Raw genomic sequence first — 21,945 nt, forward strand, 5'->3', positions numbered from 1 at the left:
CAAGGGCGGCGTAGACACCAGCTCGGAACCTCAGCAGGACAGCTCTTATCGGGTTCAGGACATCAGGACCTTTGATGAGGATGTCATTCAGGCTGAGGCCTCTGTACTTCTGGCTGCTGTTCCACACCAACCTCACTGGGGTAGAGACAGAGTGTGGATTTGGCGCGATGAGGTGGCTTATATACCATACTGGCCCAGTCCAACTCTGCAGGACTTCTTTGGACAGCTTCACTGCAGCTCTGCGGTTTACCATCTCATGAACTTGTGCAGCATAGGCCTTCTTCCATTCAGGTTCTTTAGATAGCTTCATCTCGGTTCTGATGAATGTTGCTTCTACTGCTTTCCTGTTATTTGGCAAGGTTGCTGGATCTTCTACCCATGGGTATTTAGCATGCCAATGCGGTTCACTGTTGTGGGCATCTCCAGTTGAGTAAGTCAGGCCATTCCTCACGATCTCCATCTCCCTCTCTTCTGCAAGCGTCATTTCTTTACCCCCTGGCTGGCAGCTCCCACAACGACACCCTCCACATCTCGGCTGGCAAGCGGCTCCGATGCTTTCCCACCTCCACCACTTCAGAAAGTCTCTGCTGCTGGTAGCTGTGGTGGATAGAGTCTCAGGGTGATCAGGGTGCTGACAGGAAGCTAGGTCTTTAGTGAACTCTTGGTACTTGAGTGCAGCAGCTCTCATTGATCTTGCGAAGTGAGTTTTGGAGGTGTGGGCCATCAAAGTGACTTCCTCAAAGAGGTCTGGATGCGCGCCCCCAATTGTCTTGCCAAGTGGACCGTCCCAGAGAACCAGGTCACCGATGGAACGGATCTTTTGGGGCACCAGCTGGCCTTCTTTATGGCTGATTAGAAGCTGGATCTCTCTGGGTCTGATGAGGTCTTGGAGAGGGATGTCAGGGAAGATCTTTTGTAGCTTCTGAGGTGGAACATGTCTTTCCACTTCAGCAATCTTGTCAAGACCATAGCAGACTAACTGGTGAGGCTTTAAAGTTCCTTTTGAGGTGTTGACACGGATCTTGAGAAGGTAGCGCTTGGTTGCCACAGACACCTTCATACCTCCGATACCCTGGATGACAAGCATGACGTCTTCACTGCGAAGGTTGAGCTTACTTGCGGCTTTATGGGTTATGTAGTTTGTGTCAGATGCTAGATCAATTAGTGTCCCAACTCTCTGCCCATCATTGGCGATGACGTCAAGGAGCATCAGGATCACAGGGTACTCTTTTAGACCAGTCTCCTCCAGTAGACCTCTCTCTGCTGCCATGGAGTTGAAGGCTCGTGATGAGACGTTGCAGAAAGCTTTCCGACACTCCTGCGCTAGCTCTGGCGATAGTTTAGAGATGAACTCTTCTTGAACCTCTGTATACCTCCTCCCCTCAGCTCTCGCCGGACCAGACTTGGGCCTTTGTGATAAGGGTCGTGGCAAGGGACAAAGAAGGTAATGATGCTGGTCTTTGCACTCTGGTTTTCCACACAGGTAAGTAGTCTTTCTGCAGGGTTCGTCGTGGATCTCGAGGCACCTCTTGCAGGCTCCAAGTTGCCGCACTGCATCTTTTTTCTCCTGTAACTTTGTGTTGGTTCGAAACCGTCTGCAGATGTAGAGCTTTCTCTTGTGCTTTGGGTCCCCACAGATGATGCAGCCTGCTGGATCAGTACTGGATTTAACTGACTTGGTACGGGCGTACTTCACTGGGAACTTTATTCTCTCCTTGGCAGGGTCGATGTCTCTCAGCTGGTCTAACTGCTCGTAGATGGACTCTTGAGATTGGAGGTATGCGAGCAGCTTGTCAAACCGGTTCTGATGAGTCACAGCATTCTTTGGATCAGCAGCGTGGGTAAGCCAGTCTTTCTTTAGGGACTCAGGCAGCTTGCTTTCAATAGACTTTATTACTAAGAGGTTCTTTATGGCATTTGCTTCATCCAGCTCACTCAAATCATAGAGGGCCTTTTCAACTGCGTGGATAAGCTCTATAATTCTTCTAGGCTGGTTGCTACGGACAGGAGGGATAGCTTGAAGCTCCTCAATGATTTCAATGGCGATGGTGGCTTGATTTCCATAGCGGTTCTCGAGGACTCTGAAGATCTCATCGGCTGAGGTGTATGTGGACAGGCGCAGATCTTTGGCCACTTTATCATCGAGGCTATCGAGAAGTTGGAATTTCTTTACTTCCACGGACCCGGTTGGTTCACCTTGCTTTTGCAGAGCCTCCCATTCCTTCCGCCATCTGTAGAACTCACGCTGGCTGCCGGTGAACTTTGGTAAAGCTGTGGCTTTCAATTTTATGGCTGCGACTGAGGCTGCGTTGCGGACTGTGACAACTGCTTGGTCGGCATCTCTTTTAATCCTCTCTGCTTTGATCAGGACTGCCTTCCCTGACACCAGCTTTGGAAGGCAGGTTTCGAGCTCCATCAGTCGACGATCACAATCTCGCCTCTCAGCAGGTGGAGCCCAGCGGTTCCATGTCTGGTGTGCCTGCTTAGCTTTCTTCACCAGTTCTTCTAGATGGCGGAGCATAAAATCATATGCCTCCAGGGGTGTATCAGGCTGAGTGGATGTGACGTTCTCACACGCCATTTCTGCTGATCTCAGAGCAAGGGTCAGTTCTTTTTCACCATATGATGTCCACAGTGTCTCTCTGATCAGGTGCTTCACCTCCTTCAACTTCTGCTCACATTCTTTCTCCGTTTTTTCGACGTCTGCTCTCTTTTGGCCCATCAGCTCCGGTGTGCCCTCTGCTTCACACTGCGTGATGTAGGCGGCCTCAAGCTCCTCGTTCGCGTCAATCACTTTGGAGCCCTCTACTGTGAGTCTCTTGAAGGAATCCTGCAGCTCCTCTACAGACATATCCATGTGGGTCCTTATTATATGGTTGGTGAGTCTGGAAAACAGTCTCTTTGCAGTGGTTCGCTCTATTTTCAGCTCTTCGAGTGACTTGGACTCAGCCATTCTGTTTTCTCGGTTGTTGATTGGACAGGCAAACGGTGTGCAATTTCCTCCAGGCCCCCAGGTGGAGTCTTCTCCGTCTTTGTGGTGAGCTTTTGTGGAGTCTTCACTGGTCAAGGCCGGTTTCTCTACTGGCCAGGCCGGTTTTTTACTGTCACTGGTCAAGGCCGGTTTTTTACTGTCAAGTGTTCCTCTGACTGTGAGGTGTCCACACTTGAAAAAGACCAGACTTTGAATTTCACTCAACTTTATTTAGACCAACTAGTTTGATAGCTGGTAGGTAGCAGCAGGTAAAAAACCTTTCAACACAAAAATAAAGAACATTCCATTAACCGTTCAGATAAATTACATGCATTACACAGAAGACAGATGAAATAACAAAATACACTTCAGTAAAGCCATTTACCATGTGGTTAACTGTGTTAATTTAACTGTGGTTCTTAAATAAATATACACAATGTGTCTTCTTTGCATTTAACACTTTTTTATATACAATTGTATTTTAAAGTATACATTTTAGCGTTCACAAACATTTTAATAGACTTTAACTAAGGATTTTCTTTACAAAGAATTATTTTCTTTAAATCAAAACCAAACATTTATTCACTAGTTTTACGATCCACCCAAGGATTTGGGGTAACTATTTTTAATATTAATTAACATAAATATGTGGGAACACTAACTGCACAAACAATTTATTCAAACTTAAACATTCATTTTTGTCAATATAATTAAACTTAAATGCAGCAACTATTTCCCTAAGCGTAAAACATTTGCACAACTGAGCTTCCATAGTCCCAGATACATCTGCAAAAGCAAAATGTGAACTCAAGAGCTTACCGATAGCCTGTCTTGTTCAAAGTCTTCCTCACAGTGGAAAAGTGCTTTGTTTGCCGTCCTCTCAGTATGTTGCACCCGGGTCAAATGACTGCTGCATGCATTTAAAGGTTTACTCGGCACGCCCACCCTTGATTGCTCTAATGTGGCTCACCTGGCAGGGCGGCGCACACCAGGCCGTGCTTAGTTGTTGATTGCACCCAAGGTCTAATCAGTGGCCATGGGTAAGCAGCAGCACCGAACAGGTAGAGGGCAGGAGGAGGAAAAGAGGAATAACAGCCACACCTACTAGGTCAGCGCGACACAGACCATTTATGTTGCACTTTAAGAAGCTTTATAAAATCAAGCAGCTTGAAAAAGGTTATAATTCAAACAAATACATATTTCTAATGGTGGTATGAAAATAGGGGACAGATGTTACTTTTAATCAAAGACAGATCCATATTGTTAAGTGATCAGTTTAGCTTTGTCAGGTCACAATATGCTCAGGGAGAACGAAACATGAGTAGAAGACATCACCATTTTGAAGGGTAATAGTTTTTTAAAGAATTGCTCTGAGTAAATCTGTGCTATTGTAATTTGAAGTAAAGAAATCATTCTACATTTTATTTTGCTTTATTTAATTGTTTCATAGACACAACAGCCTTCTTCCATATTTCTTTATACACAGTTGTTCCTGCAAAAGATGGAAGTTGTACAAGCCTTTTACAGCTCCCAACATTTCTGTTTCTTTGACTGTATTGCAACTGTAGGACAGAGTCTCTTCAGGAGTCTTTTCTGCTGGAGAACAGATGCCACACCTTAAATCCACAGTGTTAAGAGAAAGCATGGAACTCATTCATTTCTAAGCCCTGATTACAGCCCTGAAATACAAATTCAACACCTTGAATCAACTTCAGATGTCTACATCATGTATCAACAACTAACAAGGAGACAGGCCTCACCTGGCCATGAAATATACTTTGTAAACTGTCAAATTATATGTTAACCTCTAAAAACGGGAGACCATGTATATAAGCTCTTTGCATGATCTTACACTGGGGCAGTGAGTTTATAGCAAATCCTTTTAAAATGCATCGACTGACAAAGTAGCCTCCCTGCACATATATAACAGGAATTGTGAAAATGGACATGGCTGTAATTCCTTTGATGCACACGCTTCTTGGGGCCTTGGATGTCTAAGATTGTGAGTCCAGTTCCAAAAAGTTCAGTGTTTTCATTGAATGACCTGTGCGGGTTTTCCTACATCTTGCAGTGCAGTAATACTTGAGGAGACTAAAAGTGAAATAATAAAAACGAAACCTTTTGAAACAGTAAAAACATTAAACAGAAACAATCCTACTCTGTACACTACCCGAAACTAAAACAAAAAGTCAAACTAAAATTGAAAGAAAATTAAAACGAATTAGAAAATACAAAACTGCAACAAGTCATCGCAAGTTTCCCTTTACCCACAGTCTCACCCTGCTTTTGTCTTTGTTTGTCAAACAAGTGCACTGCTGTCGTACCTGTAGTTCATAGCAGGGATGCAAAGTGTGAGAGGGGCTGTATAAACAAGATTTTGGAATAACTTAAAATAAATAAAAAGGTGTAGATTTAGATTACTAGATGATGAACCACTTCTGGCATCTGTGTCTCCTCGTGAGGTATAACTACAACACTGACCCCTATTCACGATTCCGTGGAATTACACGCGTGAATTTTACAGTACACTTACCTCTTCCTTATTTAGGTACCAGAGACGAAGCAGCAACAAAATAATTTGCCTTTAAATTCTGATTAACAGCGAAATAATATTCCCTTTTCTGTCACCTCATCATATTTGCTCTCCCCTCAGCCCATCATCGCGTCCATATGGCATCAGATGCAGCAATGGCGCAAAGAAGAATGTACTCAACATTTTCACTTTTGAGAGGAGAAGAAGACAAAGGGGAAATGGCGCCATTTACTGTTGAAAGTTACCGAACTTCTTAGTCAAGACTAAGATGGATCTTTAAGAGCTGCGAGCACCTGACACTGATCAGTGTTACGGTGTAGTGTCTGCGTGGCAGTGGAGCCACAGAGGTAGGCGGAGGAGCTGCGCTTCTGTTGCGCAATGCGTAGTATCGGGCTGTTGGGTCAGCACAGAGGAGTGCACGTTCTTATTTCTGGTCAACTTTAACTGACAGCAAAGCCTCGGTAGCTTAACTGTCAGCTTTTACGCCAACGCGAAGAAGCGTGAGAGCTGAAAGCTTGGTGTCGCGGTGTGAGAGCTGAATGCGTCCCGATTTTCTGCGAGTGCCGCTGAACTCCGAACAGGTGTTGGGAGGCGCGCCGCCCGGAGAGCGAACATGTCCAATGGGAGAGAGACAAACGCCGCGGAAAAGTGAGTACGGGAGGCGAGTGAAAAGTCAAGGACACGTCAAAAGTTGGAGTTGTTTCCCACAAAGTGTTTATGTGTGGGTCTGTCCACTTCAGCGGTGACATATCGCCCGGCAAATGTTGAAAAGCCACCTGTGCAGATCTATAAATGTGATTATTCGCCTTTGTCTGTAGCAGGGAAACGTGAATGAGCAGAACTTTTTTCAATGTTTTTAAAAAGTTTGTGCTGCACCAGGAAGGAGACTTGTGTAGTTTCGCATTCTTTCACGTAGTGAAACGGAGAGTGTTACTTCAAACTACAAGTTAAAAAAACTCAATTAGGCTTCCGTATGTTTTTAATCGAATATTTTGTCCCACTTGCTGCGATCTTATTAAACAACGAGTCTTTTAGGCAAATTTCACAAAGTAAACACGCCTGCATGTAAACGCGGATGTCAGCTTTAACTGGGAGGCATGCTAATCGCTGAACCCGAATAGATCTGGTCCATTATCTCATGCTAATACTGCAAGGCTTGTTTTACCCTGAGTCACGTGCGCGTGTGTGTGTGTGCGTGTGTGTGTGTGCGTGTGTGTGTGTGCGTGTGTGTGTGTGTGTGTGTGTGTGTGTGTGTGTGTGTGTGTGTGTGTGTGCGCAGCAGCTCCTCTGAGATGACCCTGAAAGAGTGTTTGGATGACTGTATGGAGGCGTTGGATCTCTTCCTTAACAACCACTTCAATGAGAGCCTGGAGAAGCTGCGACCAAGGTGACACAACAATCCATAGTCAGGTTTTAGCTCTCCGGAGGTTTCATGTAACTCTTACGATGCAGGCTGTATGCGCTTGTGGTGTTCTTGCTTTGTTTCACAGTGTTCACATTTTCAGTGTGATGTCAGCAGTATTTTAGCCTTTGGTGATATTTAGAGACTTATATGGTGTGAACCGTGAAGCAGTGGCCTTCCTGTCAGGCTTCAGTTCTCCAGGATATGAAGTGTTTGCCGAAGCTGACGCCCAAGGTCTGACTGATTCAACAGCGTACAGACTGTTAGGCCTGCAAAATAAACACTGTGCACAAGACGGACTGGGATGGTGGAAGAGATAGAAAGAATAAAAAGAGCCAGATATTTACTCTTATCTTTGCGCAACAGGGAAATGCAGTAACTACATGTTTGCTTACAGCCTGAGGTGTGTGATGTTGATCCTGCAACTCTGTGTTTTTATGTAGAGTGAATGAGAGCATGTACCATGCTCTTATCTACGCCACAGTGTTGGAAATGCAGGCAATGATGACTTTCCAGCAGGATGACATCACCAATGCAGGAAATACCATGAAGCGTGCCCAGGAGGTCTGTCAGAGGTCAGGATGTCGAGATTGTTGTCCCCTGATTCTGTCTTACAAAGGTTAACGATGGTAACACCCCCCAATCCTCAGCTTGGATGCAGTGAACTATTCTTCCACATTCCATGAGCCACAGAGGCAAATATTAAGAGCTGCATGTACTTTTATGGCTCCCATGTGACCATAGTACCAGTTTGACTGTGTTTGCATAATAGAATTCGCAATAGCAACTTCTTAGATAAGAGAAAATAGACACATTTGATTGGCAAATGGTTGATGTGTCAGATAACATGGCCGCAGTAGTCAGTGTCTGAGTGTCCTGAAGTGCCATTTGATTTTTATTTTCAGGTTTCGACGGAAGTCTTCCAGCCTTTCCAACAAATCAGCCGGGGGGTCACTTTCTGAAGGTAAAAGGCTTAAATGTGCCACTCGTGTAGTTTTAAAGGATCCTTCCAAAAATGCAGTGGAGAAATGTCTACTGTAAGTCATTTTATTTAGTTCCATTTTTTTGAAGAAGCCAATTTCCCCATCTGCCTGTACTTAAATAGATATCTTTAAACACCCCTGGACGTTGCATATTCGGTGGGGAAAACGTTTCTTTACTCATGCCAGTTCTTTCTGCAGTCTAGGAAGAGTCTGACACTAAGTTACTACATCTGGATGAACAGAATCCACATTTTGGAATCCTCTCAAAAAGTTCCATTACACATTGATATACCAACGTGATCTCAGACACTGCTAAAAAACTGATCATAAGCGTGCATAATTTTTACTGTGTGTGCCACCTTGGTTTAATGTGATACCATTCCAACATGCTGTCATGTATTTTGCATGTAGTTTTTTCCAGTGTAGCTGAGGCTGATGGGAGTGCAGGTTGTAGACATATATAGGAAAAATGAAAATGACAGTTGAGCTAAGAAAAGAAAACCAGGATAACCAAAGAATTACAGTTTAACAATGCATGGAAGTGTTACTAATGTTGGCTCAAAATTATCCTGCAACCAAAGTTATAGATGTTGAGTATTTCAGAATGCAGCTATGTGATTGGCTGGCAGACTCATACTTGTGCCTGTAGATCTGCTTTAACAGTGTGACTTAAAGTGCCTTAAACAGATCAGAGAACCTAGAAAAAGGAAAATGAACAATAGTTGTTCCAGCACTGACGGACCCCAGCTATTAATGAACACATTCAGGCAACTTTTGTTTTTCATTCCTTGCTGTGATGCAGCAGTGAAACCATTCTTTCTGCAGTTGACTCGCCGCTCTGAACCGTTGAGGCTAGGACCCTCAGCTCAGAGTTCTTCCTCTCCACATTGCCACATTCTTGCATAAAGGGGCCTGTATGTCTGATATTATAGGGTCTTGCACTATATCAGGGGTGTCAAACTCAAACACACAGTGGGCCAAAATTCAAAACTGGAACAAAGTCGCGGGCTAACTTTAATATTTATTGAAAAAAAAATCTTCCTCCAGATATAAGAATGAATCTTTTCTTATGGACTCAAATAAGTTTTGCTGGAAAACTGAATATGGAACAAGCAAAGCTTAATACTAAACAATATATATATTAGCTGTATAATACCAGTAGGCCAGCTCTAATAGTAATTTGGTATGGCTTCGCGGGCCAAATGTAATTATGCTGTGGGCCAAATTTGGCCCACGGGCCAGAGTTTGACACCTATGCACTATATAAATAAAATGTATTCGAACTGATAAGCTGACTAAATGTCTTCAGTCAGGATTGCATATGGAGGGTTAAGCTAGGAAGCACCTGCCTGGTAGATGAACACCAAACACAGGAGTATACCTAGATTTTACACTTCATCATATATAATTTATCATTTAATCTGTGTATACATGGATGTGTTTTTGCAGTGCAGCTCCATGCAGAAGTCTGTTATGCAGAGTGTCAACTCCAAAGAGCTGCCCTCACCTTCCTGCAGGTGCAGTATGCTAATATCCTTCTAACAAAGTAACAATTTCTCTACACTTTCAAAAACAGCACAACCTCCCAGTCTAGTCTTCTTAAGGCTGCACAAGCTGTAGAACCTGCCTCATATAACACATAGCATGCAAAAACCATTTGTGTCATGTTAAATTTGTTTGCAAACAACACACAGGTAAACTGTAGCGATGCATTCCTTGCACTGTTTTGCAGGATGAGAACATGGTGAGTTTTATCAAAGGAGGAATCAAAGTACGAAACAGTTACCTTATTTACAAGTAAGTAAACAATGAAACAAGAAGCTGTTTTTAAGTAAATGTGTAATGTTTATAATGCAGTATAGTAATTAAAGTAATTCTGAACTTTACTTTCACTTGTCTGTATTTAATGTCTAAACAGAAATCAGTCACTAAAACATATTTGCACTGTGATTATTAAACGGCTACTTCACCAGTTTTACAGTTGAAGGATTTGCTGATTTATCACAACTGCAAGTCCAGAATATTGTGAGATACAAGAAATGATGAAGTCAAAGCAGTCTCGAACAAGTGTTTCCTGAACGCTTCCATGTTTTTACTTTTCATTAACCTCTGTAGTAAAACGGTGATATGATAAGCTGTGTGATTAGAAATGCTTGTCTTTCATAACGCAGAGAGCTGCATTCCTTCATAAAATCGCACCGCTGTCTCAAAGAGCCCAGCCACGTTCACTTAGAGGGAGGAATAGCATTCGGGATAGGGGCGTTTAACCTGGTATGTCCCACATTATATATTTGCACTGCTGGGTGGCTGCATGTGTATAATTACGTGTTTGTATTATTCCGTTTATCAGATCTTCTTTGCTTACAGACTCTCTCTCTCTTCCCTCCGCGGATACTCAAAGTTTTGGAGTTTGCAGGCTTCTCTGGAGACAAGGTGCAATGAACATACACGCCCACCTCTGTGTATTTAATCATTAGCTGACAGCTGTTATTTTATGATACTTTCTGTTTTCTTTTTAATCCTGTTCAGGAATACGGCTTGTCTCTTTTGAACGATGGTGCGACGGGGATGAACTTGCGCTCTATGCTGTGTGCTCTGCTGCTGCTCTGCTACTACACCTTCCTCACATTCATACTAGGTAGTGCTAAAAATCAGGGTTTTTTTTAAATCATTCCTACAAGACGCCTGTGTTATATTATATGTCCATTTTATCCTCTCAGGGACAGGCGAGGGAGAGGTGGTGGAAGCTGAGAGATTGCTGAAACCTTTCCTTCTGCGTTACCCACGGGTAACTTACTCTAATTATTTAAAAAAGCTTTATAAAAACTTGTCTGTATTCAACTATTGTCCTTACTGGACTAGAGACTATGAGACCTTTCAGTCAGGTTTCAGGGCCTTTCGTGGTACTGAGTCTGCTTTTATCCTTCTATCTCAGTTTTGCTGGACTTGAGTGCTGCTTTTAACCTTTTTGACTGTGACTTACTCAGTGAGCGCTCGGAGACTGTGCAGCAGTCAAGCATGTGACTCCCCCTGGGTAACACTTTCCTATGTCACTTAATGTGACACCTGGAGTTCCACAGGCATCTGTCCTGTTCTGTTTTTCTTTGCTGCATGCTCCCTCATGGTCAAATTATCTGCTAACATAACATTTCTTGTCATATACAGATGATTTATGGTTGTATTTACCTTTTGAGTCTTGGAAATCACTATTACATAAGAAGGCTCGATGAGTACATTTTTGGATATCCCACACTTTCTTACAGTTAAGTCAGTTCAAAACCGAAGCTCTCCAGTATTAACTGAGAGGCTGAAGCATTACCTGAGCTATTTAACTCCTTTTATTAAAAACACAGCTTAAAAACTTGTGACACGTTTACAATTAGACAAACAAATCAATGCTGCGGTAAAGATCAGTTTTTTCCACCTCAGAAAAACCTCCAGACTAAAAACATCTTTGCAACCTTCTGATCTGCAAAGGATTATGCATGTCTTTGTTACTTCTAAACTGGAATATATTGGAGTATAACTCTATACTGTTATTAGCCTTGCACTGGCTAATTACAGAATCCAGTATCCAGAAGCCTTTAATGGGGTTGTATATACATATGTGGTAGATAATGCTGCAGGATCATTAATGTTGGCTTCTCGGTCAGTCTGATCACGTTGTGGTCAAACTTATTTCAGAAGGAGCTCGTGTCTTTGCTGTTGTTGCACTGAAACTCTGACTTCAGACATCAGCTGTAACAGGTTTTGTATTTAAGGACAAACCTTTTTTGTTAAGCGTTTGGAAAATGCTGGTGTCTAGAACTGTAATTGGATGATGGGCTGCTGTTGGGACGTGTCATGTAAACATGGTGAATGTGTGCAACGTCAGTTTTGTTATTCTATTTTATTTTAGTGTAAAGCACTTTGGTTTTAAAAGTGTTATAACGATGTTGTTTACCAACTGTGTGTTAGTCTCCTGTAAATGACTCACAGACTGGGGTGGATATGCATTGTTGCTAACAGACAACATTTGAGGTGGAAACATTATGTGAGAAAATCAGTTCCTGTCAGTTTAATTGTGATTGGTTGATTCAGTCTGCAAGTGTGAGATAAAATGGAAAAAGGAGTCCTAAAAACATTTGAGGCTATTTTATTGAACTTTTCAGGGTTTCCTTGTGACTAGCTGGCCTGTAACTACAGGGGTCCAACAAAGAATGGCCACGCATCATACTGATGTCTTCTGAAATTTATTTCTCTCTCTCTCTCACTCTTATTGTCTTCAGACACCGTGAAAACTGAAGAAACACAAAGTTTACAACATAAATGTTTTGAGCTTATCAGTCTCTCATATCAGTGTCCATAAACAGTCTTGTGCAAGCAGAACAGAAAAATGCACAATAATGGATATCACAAAAATGTCCTCTCATTACCACTGTAGAACACGTATGCAACATTATACAAACAATATACATGAAACCATACCGTGTGCGCCTCTTGGACCACATGCAGAATAACATTAACGCTGAGGCTGTAGATGCATCGGTAGCCATGTATCCATGCTAGCTCCACAATGCCATGGTTGTGCTCTCAACCAAACTCTGGTCATGTGACAATTACAAACTTTACCTCATACAAACATTACAGCACTTTACACATTACAGCATGAATCTATCACAGAAACATGAAATAACCAACTTTATTTTAACTGTCTCAGGGACAGTTACATGGCCTGCTGGTTAGTGTGTCAGCAGTTAGTTTACCAGCTATGGTAAACCTTCGAGGTAGTCATGATGTTTCAACCATATACTGTACCACAGACTAAACTATGATTCAAGCATTTAAAAAAAACCCTTGAAGACAGCTATCACCCCCAACCCAGTAATGTCTTTTGCAGTCCAGAGCAGCTCAGTTCAAGGCTGTCATAATCAAACGCTCTGCTACGTTAGGCAGCAGAATATAGCTTCCAGTTTTCCTTCCATGTTGTGAGTCCCATGGAAATAAAATCTCTTGTTTAATCAATACAAAGAATGAAAACTAGCGTGCCTGCACTCCTGTCAGTGCCATTGTGTCTTTTGTAACTGTCGGTAGCACTGGCTGCTCTTCAAATACGTCCATGTTTACATAACGAGTAAGTATTTGGAGAAGAGTCTTTTGGTTTGCTGCTTCAGATTTGACTGATTTTATTTTTTTAAATAAATACACCAACTTATGGAACGTCGATACTGTTCTTTAGAGTTCATTATTAACGTGTCATTTCTGTTTTGATGTTTAAATGTTTTAGTTTTGATGACATGGCAGAAGATGACTGCATTGTAGTCAGCACTGTGACAACTGGCTGATTAATAAACACATTTCTGATGATCAAATTGTTTTTTTAATCTAAATGTGACCTTTTTTAAGTTCCCCATTAACTGAATGTGTTTGGGTTTCTAACATTTGGCCAGGCAGTGCAGGACACAGGGCTGTAGGAATTTTTAACTCATAATTTTTAGTATTTGAAGTCAGCACAGTAGTATGGTGGTTAGCTGGATTTGAATCCAACAGCCAGCCTTTCTGTGTAATGTTGGCATAGGTTTCCAGGTACTCTGGCTTTCTCCCACAGTCCAAAGACTGTTTAGGTTAACTGGTGGCTCTAAATTGTCTCTAGTGTGAATGTGAGTGTGAATGGATGTCTGTCCCTCTCTGTTAGCCCGCTATGTTGGCGAACTATCCGTAATGTACCCCGTCTCCCTCCTTATGACCACTGGAATAGGCTCCATCCCAGTTCTGACTCTGAATTGGATAAGCAGAAGAAAATGGATGGTGGGATGACATTAGTTGAACTCATATTTGCACACACGAGAGTAGCTGATAAGAGTGGAACTTAGCAACAAAGAACCTGTATGGAGTAATGTGGTTAAACTTTGACCAGTTGCAGTTCCATACACAGTGAAGGATCCTTATAGTGGTCAGAACAAACGTATGATAACAGATGGGAATTTTGGCCAAAAAGGCAAAACCGTATCATTTATTATTGCCAAACATTTCTGTTTTTTGTATTGCTTGTAAATGTATATTGTCTCTGACGGGTTCACGCCATAGTTTTCACACAGTCGTTGATTGTATTCACGTTGCCATCCATCCACACCTTGATTCCTTCGACCCGATACTGTCTCAAACTTCCACTCGCACGATCCTTGCCGAGGTCTCTCGTCCATGTCACGCTTGCTTCATGCCATCACTACCACTCCGCATGACGCACATTCTCGTAAATTCACAATCCTTCTCTCTGCTCCACCTTTTACTCACAGCCCATCCCAGAGAACAAACTGAGCGCTCGGATGAAAATTTCTTGATCAAACACTGCCAAGAATGATTGTTGTGTGATGTGCCTGCTTCCAGGTAGATGAAAATTTAACAGTGTTTAGATTTGTACATTTTTCTCTTTTCTCTAGGGGGCCATATTCCTCTTCTTTGCTGGTCGAACTGAGGAAATCAAAGGGAACATTGATGAGGTGTGTCAAGAAAACATTGCTTGATTGCACTTCTTGAGGGTATGAGGAGCATTTATGATACGTCACTTGCTGTGGCAGTGTTTCTATGTTTTTAAGGAAATGAGCTCCAAAAAACCAGCGCCCAGTGTTAATATTAAATGTACAACATGCCTTGTCACTGTCCGTGTTCTTCTGCTCTACGGTTTAATTTCTCTGCGCTTCCAGGCAGTGAAATTCTTTGAAGACGGCTGTAAGGCCCAGCAGACATGGAAGCAGTTTCACCACATGTGCTACTGGGAGCTGATGTGGTGCTTCACGTACAAGCGTGCGTGGAAGATGGCGTACTTCTACGCTGACCTGCTGAGCAAGGAGAGTCGTTGGTCCAAGGTACAGAAATTATGACGGGAGAAGATCAGAATAAAATTTATTGTCAGACATTTTGAGGATTTAATACATGAATCCTTTCTTTATGGTTCTCCCTGTTAGGCCATGTATGTGTACATGAAAGCTGCTTACCTCAGTATGCTGCCTAAAGATGAGGCCAGGCCTTTTGGGGAGGACGAGGTAGAACTCTTTAGGTAAGCAGGGATTATATCCTTACTTCCTCTTTACCAGTATAGATGCTGTGAGGTGAGCGGTATAGTTCACGTAAATGTCTCTGTGCTTTTTGCTTACAATACAGACAATATTTAAAAAAACATAGCTACTGTGATGGCATCCTCTGCTTTCTGTTGTTCTGTTTTAAACAGTTGGGACCAGCATTTCTGCCGTCGCCATCTTGGTTGCAAAAAAATAACTAGACACAATAAAGAGGGACGTAAGTCACTGCGTCACATTCATTGGTTTGTGAATAACAGGTCCTTAACCAATGAGCATGTGGTTTCGTACAACAGATAACCCTCCATTCTGAAACGTGACATGCCTAAAAACAGAATTTTATTTCTTCAATAAGTAATATTACCACAGGTATCGCCATCTGGCGCTTTCAGTTAGAATACAGGTTTCAGGCACTTTGGTTATTGGTTTCATTTTTCACATGGATGAACACCGTGGTACATTTTACAGCTAAATGGGAGGGATATTTTTCCTTTAGAATATGAAGAAGACCAAACTTTGATGTGAAAATGTTAATTAGTGTCTTCCTGCAGATTGAGTAGGCACCAGTTTGTGGAAGCCAACATGTTGCCCTGCCATCTTGAATACAGTGGCCTGGATGGACATAGCTATTCCACTTAATCGTGTTTAATCACATATGTGGTTAGAGACCATCCACATATGTAGCAAAGGAGAAAGGAACTCACAGGTTTCTTGAAAAACGGAAAGGAAAGAGACAACATGACTGGCATCTGAATAAAATCTTATCCTCTTCCTCCTTACCTCAAGCCTCATCTCCTGATCTCACGTCAGGGCTTTAACAAAGGAAAGCATGAAATGACATTCTTATTTATTCCCAATATTGTTGCAATTAGTTATTGTCAGCAAATAGACATGCACTCGTCAAATCTCCAGACAGCTAACAACAAAACCACAAACCAAACCACAAAAACATCTTGTTGTTAGCTAACATTATATTAGCTGGTTATAAGCTAACATTAAGCCAGCTAATTATTGGCTCAAGGGTCCTAAAAGTCAAACTTTCCCTCTGATAAAAAGAGATTACATCCTTACATCACATGGGAGTTTATTTGCTAAGTCCAACAATGTTAAATCCATGTCAAAGAAATTTTCACTACTAACACTAACTAGGGTTGCCAACTCCCTGAAAAATAAATAAGGGACACCTCGTGGCCAGGGCCGGGCGACCCAGTTGTCTTCACCCTTCCCAGTGTGGTGAATTTTCTAGCTTTTTTTTTTGTGTGTGAAATTATTTTTTTAACCATTTGACTTGAATTTGATTTAAGTAGATGCATATTCTATTCTTTGTGATATGAACACATGTGAAACAAATGATCATTTAGCCATTTATTTTTAGCTCAAAATGACAACATTAACACAGTAAAACAGGTCTCTTTCTTAAACAGAAGCCTGTCATGCTTAACTTTTGAGAATATAAGTAAATCTTTCTTTAAAAGAACTCTGTCCTGCTTAACTTAAAATAATAGAAAACAATAGAAAGAAAAACATTCTTGTAACAGTGCACATTTAGTGCATTTAGTACAATTGGCTTCAGCTGAGGTATTATTTCAGGTTTTCTAAAGCTAATCAGCTGCTCCTGTTTGTAAACCCGCTTGTTCCCATGATTATGCATCATAACTCATCATCATTATTCATCTATGTATTACTTTTATGTATTAGTCATCTATTTGTTGTAATCATCTATCCTTGCAGTTGTTTATTACACAAAATAAATTATATTATCACACTTCTGGCCACATAGCGCTGATATTCACTGCACATGCCCATATTAACGTTTTCCAGCCAGGTGTTTTCCTTTTCCCATTCTTCCCTTTCTCTGAGGGGAACAAACATTGCTGCTCTAATGCTGGGCTTACACAGTTTTAGGCCCATTTTGAGCCGATTTTTGAGTGATCGGACCGATTTTGGCCTTCATCGTACATCATGTAGTATACGTGGGGTAAAGAGAAGTGATTAACATCTCACGACCAGCTCCCGATCATCAATCGCTCGTGAAGGTGTCACCACAGGCGCTCACACTGCTCGCGCGCAAACACGTAAACGTTGGTGTAAAAGATGGAGCAGCACGGCTGTGCAGCGTGTGATCTGGACACAAGCGATGGAGGCACAACTTGTAGAACTTTGGAAAGCTCATCCGAGCCTTTTCGATGTGGCATCACAAAATTATCACGACCACAACAACCGTGAAAATAGTTGGATTTACATTGCTGCTTAATCACAGCTGCCTGATGAGTGTTTTTCATTAGCAATTTAGCAAAGTTGATGGTGGTGGTGTGTCTGTGTGAGTGAAAGACAGAGAGAGCGAGCGACAGATTTTCTGTTATAACCTTCATGTTATGGAGGCACAGTGTGAGCACTCAGGTCGCATCAGAGCATCGGGCCGTATAGTGTGAGACCTGCATCGTGACCTACGAACTTCTAACCCCTGCGAGTCAATCGTGCAGTTTGAGCAGGAGCTGAATAACGTGACTGAAAAAATCGCACAGTGTCTGCCCAGCTTTAGGTGTACTGTCATCCGAGACTTGCACCGCAGTGACGGCGTTTGTTTCCCTGTTGGCCATGCTTCTTGTTGTGGTCATTTGTTGTCTTCCGGTATTTTCTCCGTAAGCGACCTTTCCTCGACCAATGAGATGAGTGGTAATCTGAATTGTCATACTCGTAAGTGTGCTGTCAGCTCATTGGTCACAAAGCAGGAGAGGGGCTGGGAATTATGTTTTCAAACAAAGCGTTAATTCCATTAACATTTATAGACTACTTTTGATTCTCACTGTATTACGGGACAAAGTGCGTCCCTTATTAGCTCAATACGGGACGTGTACTTTTGTTTCGAAATACGGGACGATTCCGTATTTTAAGGGACGGTTGGCAACACTAACTAACAGCGGCTAACAGCGGCTAATAGTGGTAGCCCTCAGTAACTCACCTCCGTATCGCAGTCACTGGAAAGAAGTGAGCTTCGCTGGTCAATCGATTTTTATCCTTTCACAAAGTCTTGTAGCCTACTTTACAATAAATAGACACGGACACATATTGACAGCTGAGGTAAACAGCAGAGTAACAGCCTACACTCACTACGATGCCAAACAGTCACATGGTGTACTTAGTAACTGAATCATTCGTTGGTGTGTCTTTGTATATCCCCTGTTATTTTAGACAAGTGCCCACCTTGAAGCAGAAGATAGCGGGGAAGTCTCCTCCAACGGAGAAGTTTGCAATTCGTAAAGCCAGACGCTACAAGGCTGCCCTCCCAGTCAGGTTACCTGTACCAGTGCTGGTAAGAGTTACGAAATAAAATAAACACATATAACGACTGCTATGTTTGATTAAAAGAGCGTCCCAACAATATGAACTGCTTCATTACAGGAAATGATGTACATGTGGAATGGATTCAGTATGATCAACAAGACACCAGAGCTAACTGAAGGCATGATGCAGACGTTGGTGGAGGCAGAGCGCTCTCTACTGGAAGCTCCTGGTATTGCTGCCCTTTTCCAAACTGTGAAACAGGAACACGCAGTTTTTCATGTTTGCTCATGGTGTCTGCTCCGTCCCCTGCAGTAAACGAGTACACAGTGGACGACCGCTGTGTGATCCACATGTTGAAGGGCCTTTGTTTGAAGAATCAAGGCCTCCTCCAGGCTGCTGAGGAGTGCTTTAACAAAGTGTGTTCCAGGTGAGCTCTAGCAGAGTTTCAAACGCAGCCAAGTTATTTCCTGCTCACAGTGAAAGCAGTTTCTTCAGAATCAATTAATCTTGTGTGAACAAATGAATATCAGCCTTTCATTGCAACGTTTTTTTTGGCAACACTGGTTAACACACTGTGTTTTCTTGAATTAGTGGCAGAAGAGGGAGTACTTCAGAATCTTACTACTTTCTTCTACTAAAACCTGTAATACAAGCTTTTTACATCAGTGTTTTCTCTGATTTTCCAAACATTGCATAAATTCTGCAGGTCTTCCTTTTAAAACGTATCAGGGTAACTCTTCATTGGACGTCCTTTCAGTGCCCTGTTTGTTTTGCAGCCATAAAACTCTCATCTCACTACGTCACAGTGTGAATATTTGCGTGGCAATCAAGAAGGACTTCCAGCTTAAATTACACTGACAGTCCTCATGAGAGACGTTTGTTTATTCACCAAATTGGTCAGCCACCTGCAGCACAACCCTCAGCCTTCCCAAGGATGCCACATTGAGTACAGTGCAGGATCAACATCATAGCCTATGTCTTAAATGAATGTCCGTGTTGAATGAATATTTAACTCGCTTCTTATTGCAGTGAAAAGAAGATCAGGTTTGACCATTACTTGGTGCCCAACTGTCTCGTGGAGCTCAGTCTGCTTTACATAGACCAAGGCAGAAGGGATGAAGCTATTAAAATACTGCACAAGGCCAAGTAAGTTACTCCTTCAGTCTTCACTCTCCATATTATTGTGAGACTGCAGCATTCTGTTTTGAATATAAAAGTTTGCACTACTTTTCTACCATTTTAGCGGCACTGGCAGGGAGCTAGAACCTTATTCAGCTGGCTTTCAACTGAACAAGCCCACATAGTGTGCCTCACATAGCCACGCGTTTTTGCTTCCATTTGAGTTCAGTCTGAGCAGATGATGAGCCCAGCTTCACTTTAGTGCCAATGGAATGTAAATGAGTAGTAAATGACACTAATTAGTTGGACGGAAGTTTAAAGTGCTGGCATGCTGCACCACAAAACAAAATTAGGTATACACTCGCTGGTCAGTTCATTAGGTACACCTTGGGTTGTCATGATAGCGGGTACGTAGCAGTCATAAAGGACTGGGCACAGTGTGCCAAGATAATATCCCCAGCAAAATTATCTCACAATCAGCCTGAACTGTTAATACAAGGCAGGGTGGATCCATGCTTTCATGTTGTTTATACCAAACGTGACCCCACCTGAACGCTGTACAAGAAGTCGAGACTCATCATACCAGGCAACTTTATTCCGATCTGCTATTGTTCAGCTTCAACGAGCTCATGTGAACTCAAGACTAGCTGACAGGAGTGGCAACCCAGTGTGGTCTTCTGCCGTTGTAGTCCATCTGCATCGAGCTTCAACACCATGTGTGTTCAGAGATGCTCTTCTGCATACTTTGGTTATAACAAGTGGTTTTGTTATTTTATTTTATGGTGTGTTAGTATTGTAGTTGATAGGTTATGGCCTGTAAATGGTAAATGGCCTGTATTTGTATAGCGCTTTTCTAGTCCCTAAGGACCCCAAAGCGCTTTACACAACCAGTCATCCACCCATTCACACACTGGTGATGGCAGCTACATTGTAGCCACAGCCACCCTGGGGCGCACTGACAGAGGCGAGGCTGCCGGACACTGGCGCCACCGGGCCCTCTGACCACCACCAGTAGGCAACGGGTGAAGTGTCTTGCCCAAGGACACAACGACCAAGACTGTCCAAGCCGGGGCTCGAACCGGCAACCTTCCGATTACAAGGCGAACTCCCAACTCTTAAGCCGTTATCTTGGCGTAGTGTAAAATCGAAGCACTACGAAACAGCTCGTGTGTATCCAAAAGTAAACAACATTAGTGTACTTGTAAAACTCACAGAATCCTGAAATGCAAAATTAGGAAAATGATGTTTTTTAGGGGTTAAATAGGACTGCAGTAAAATGGTTGTTAGCAACTGTAGGGAACACTAGAGGTCACCCTATCCCTGTGTAAACATGTACGATCCATTAGCTGATAATGACTCCAGCTCTTCAAGCGTGATCCTCTTTAAGGGTGCCGATGACAAACACTTTTATCCATTTCTCATCCATCTGCTTGTACTTTAGAAACGTGCATCCAACAGCAGCATATAATGTGTATGGCAAGTTAAGTTTCATTGCAGGACACGCCTTTACCACGTCTGCTGTTCTGACTTACAGGCACAACTACAAAGACTACTCCATGGAGTCTCGCACACAGTTCAGGGTGCACGCTGCTCTTGCCAAACTCAAGGCTGATCCCGGTGAGGATGATGACACCCACCTCTAAGACTGCTCGGGCTCCTTCCGCTGGAGTCTCCGATTCCCCTCACAGTTACAGCTACTTCAGTTTTTGACCAAAGTGCCTTTTTCAACAAGAGTACACTGGGTATGGTATTGCTGTGGTCAGGTTTACCTTTGTGTGATCATATACACTCCACAATTTAAGCTGGACAAAGGTGTAATCTGTAGAATATTTGTCAGTGAGGCACAGCTGAGGGACCTTTAATTTCACCACCTGCCACAGGTTAACACACACTTATAGGCCATGGTTTTATTGTTTACACTGATAAACACCAAATCTTAAGCAATTGGAAGCCACGAGAAATATTTAATAGAATGAAAACCTAATGAAATGCAATGAATTTATTTTACTGTTCTAAAAGAGCTCTGTGTAATATGCAGTAGTCACTCCCGTGACGTCTAAGTACTACGAACCCTAACACATTAAAATATATTTGGCTTCTGAAAGTAATGTTTCTCCCAAATGTGGACTTTTTTTTAAATTCTGCATTCCTACAGACACACAAAAACTTTAATTTACCCTCAAAGTTTTTATTTTTCCCCACCAGCGAGTTTGGGTTGGTGTTACTTCATCATCACCGATGAGAACTTGGACCTTACAGGGTTAGACGCTGCTACTGCCACAGGTTTGGTAGTGTATGAGGTGTTGAGATGGCTAGAGCATTTCATGTGCAGCTGCACAAACATATTTTAGACAAAGATAACGAGCATGAAGGAGGACTGGCTCGTGCACTGCGCCCAGCATAAGAGCACGGCAGAGCCAGTGAGGCTAAACTACGGCTTACTGCTGTTCACACTCAGCGCGTCGGTGCCGAGACACGACGTGCGCTTTTCAGAAAACTTGAGTGTAAAAATTATTTTTGTATAAATAAATTGTTCTCATGGATATCTGCAATCATGAAAATTGCTGAACTTGGCCTCGTGTCATGTTTTAAACACA

The 21,945-nt window shown here is 42.5% G+C and overlaps 1 protein-coding gene across 2 annotated transcripts; it reads left to right on the plus strand.

Moving 5' to 3' along the window:
- Positions 1–5,852: 5,852 nt before the first annotated feature.
- LOC113021435 (tetratricopeptide repeat protein 39A) lies at positions 5,853–21,917 on the plus strand. 2 transcript variants are annotated; one of them, XM_026166104.2, is made up of 18 exons: positions 5,853–6,152; positions 6,784–6,891; positions 7,350–7,481; positions 7,812–7,870; positions 9,339–9,406; positions 9,622–9,686; positions 10,061–10,160; positions 10,257–10,322; positions 10,419–10,527; positions 10,610–10,677; positions 14,309–14,368; positions 14,573–14,734; positions 14,834–14,925; positions 18,137–18,257; positions 18,347–18,458; positions 18,542–18,656; positions 19,259–19,375; positions 20,883–21,917. In XM_026166104.2, the coding sequence occupies exons 1-18, from the start codon at positions 6,118–6,120 to the stop codon at positions 20,989–20,991; spliced, it is 1,698 nt and encodes a 565-aa protein (XP_026021889.1). In that variant the 5' UTR covers positions 5,853–6,117; the 3' UTR covers positions 20,992–21,917. The 2 variants fall into 2 exon arrangements, with proteins under 2 accessions (XP_026021889.1, XP_026021890.1); XM_026166105.2 differs by having other exon boundaries at positions 6,787–6,891.
- Positions 21,918–21,945: the final 28 nt, after the last annotated feature.

The sequence above is a fragment of the Astatotilapia calliptera genome, chromosome 4 (genome assembly GCF_964374335.1).
Source record: "Astatotilapia calliptera chromosome 4, fAstCal68.1, whole genome shotgun sequence".
Lineage (NCBI taxonomy): Eukaryota > Metazoa > Chordata > Actinopteri > Cichliformes > Cichlidae > Astatotilapia > Astatotilapia calliptera.

Bases quoted from the DNA above. Each gene is read 5' to 3' on its own strand.
- LOC113021435 (XM_026166104.2), top strand. From the start codon at position 6,118: ATGTCCAATGGGAGAGAGACAAACGCCGCGGAAAA. The intron at 7,871-9,338 runs GTAAAAGGCTTA...GTGTTTTTGCAG, and splicing joins CGGGGGGTCACTTTCTGAAG to TGCAGCTCCATGCAGAAGTC. The intron at 9,407-9,621 runs GTGCAGTATGCT...ACTGTTTTGCAG, and splicing joins CTGCCCTCACCTTCCTGCAG to GATGAGAACATGGTGAGTTT.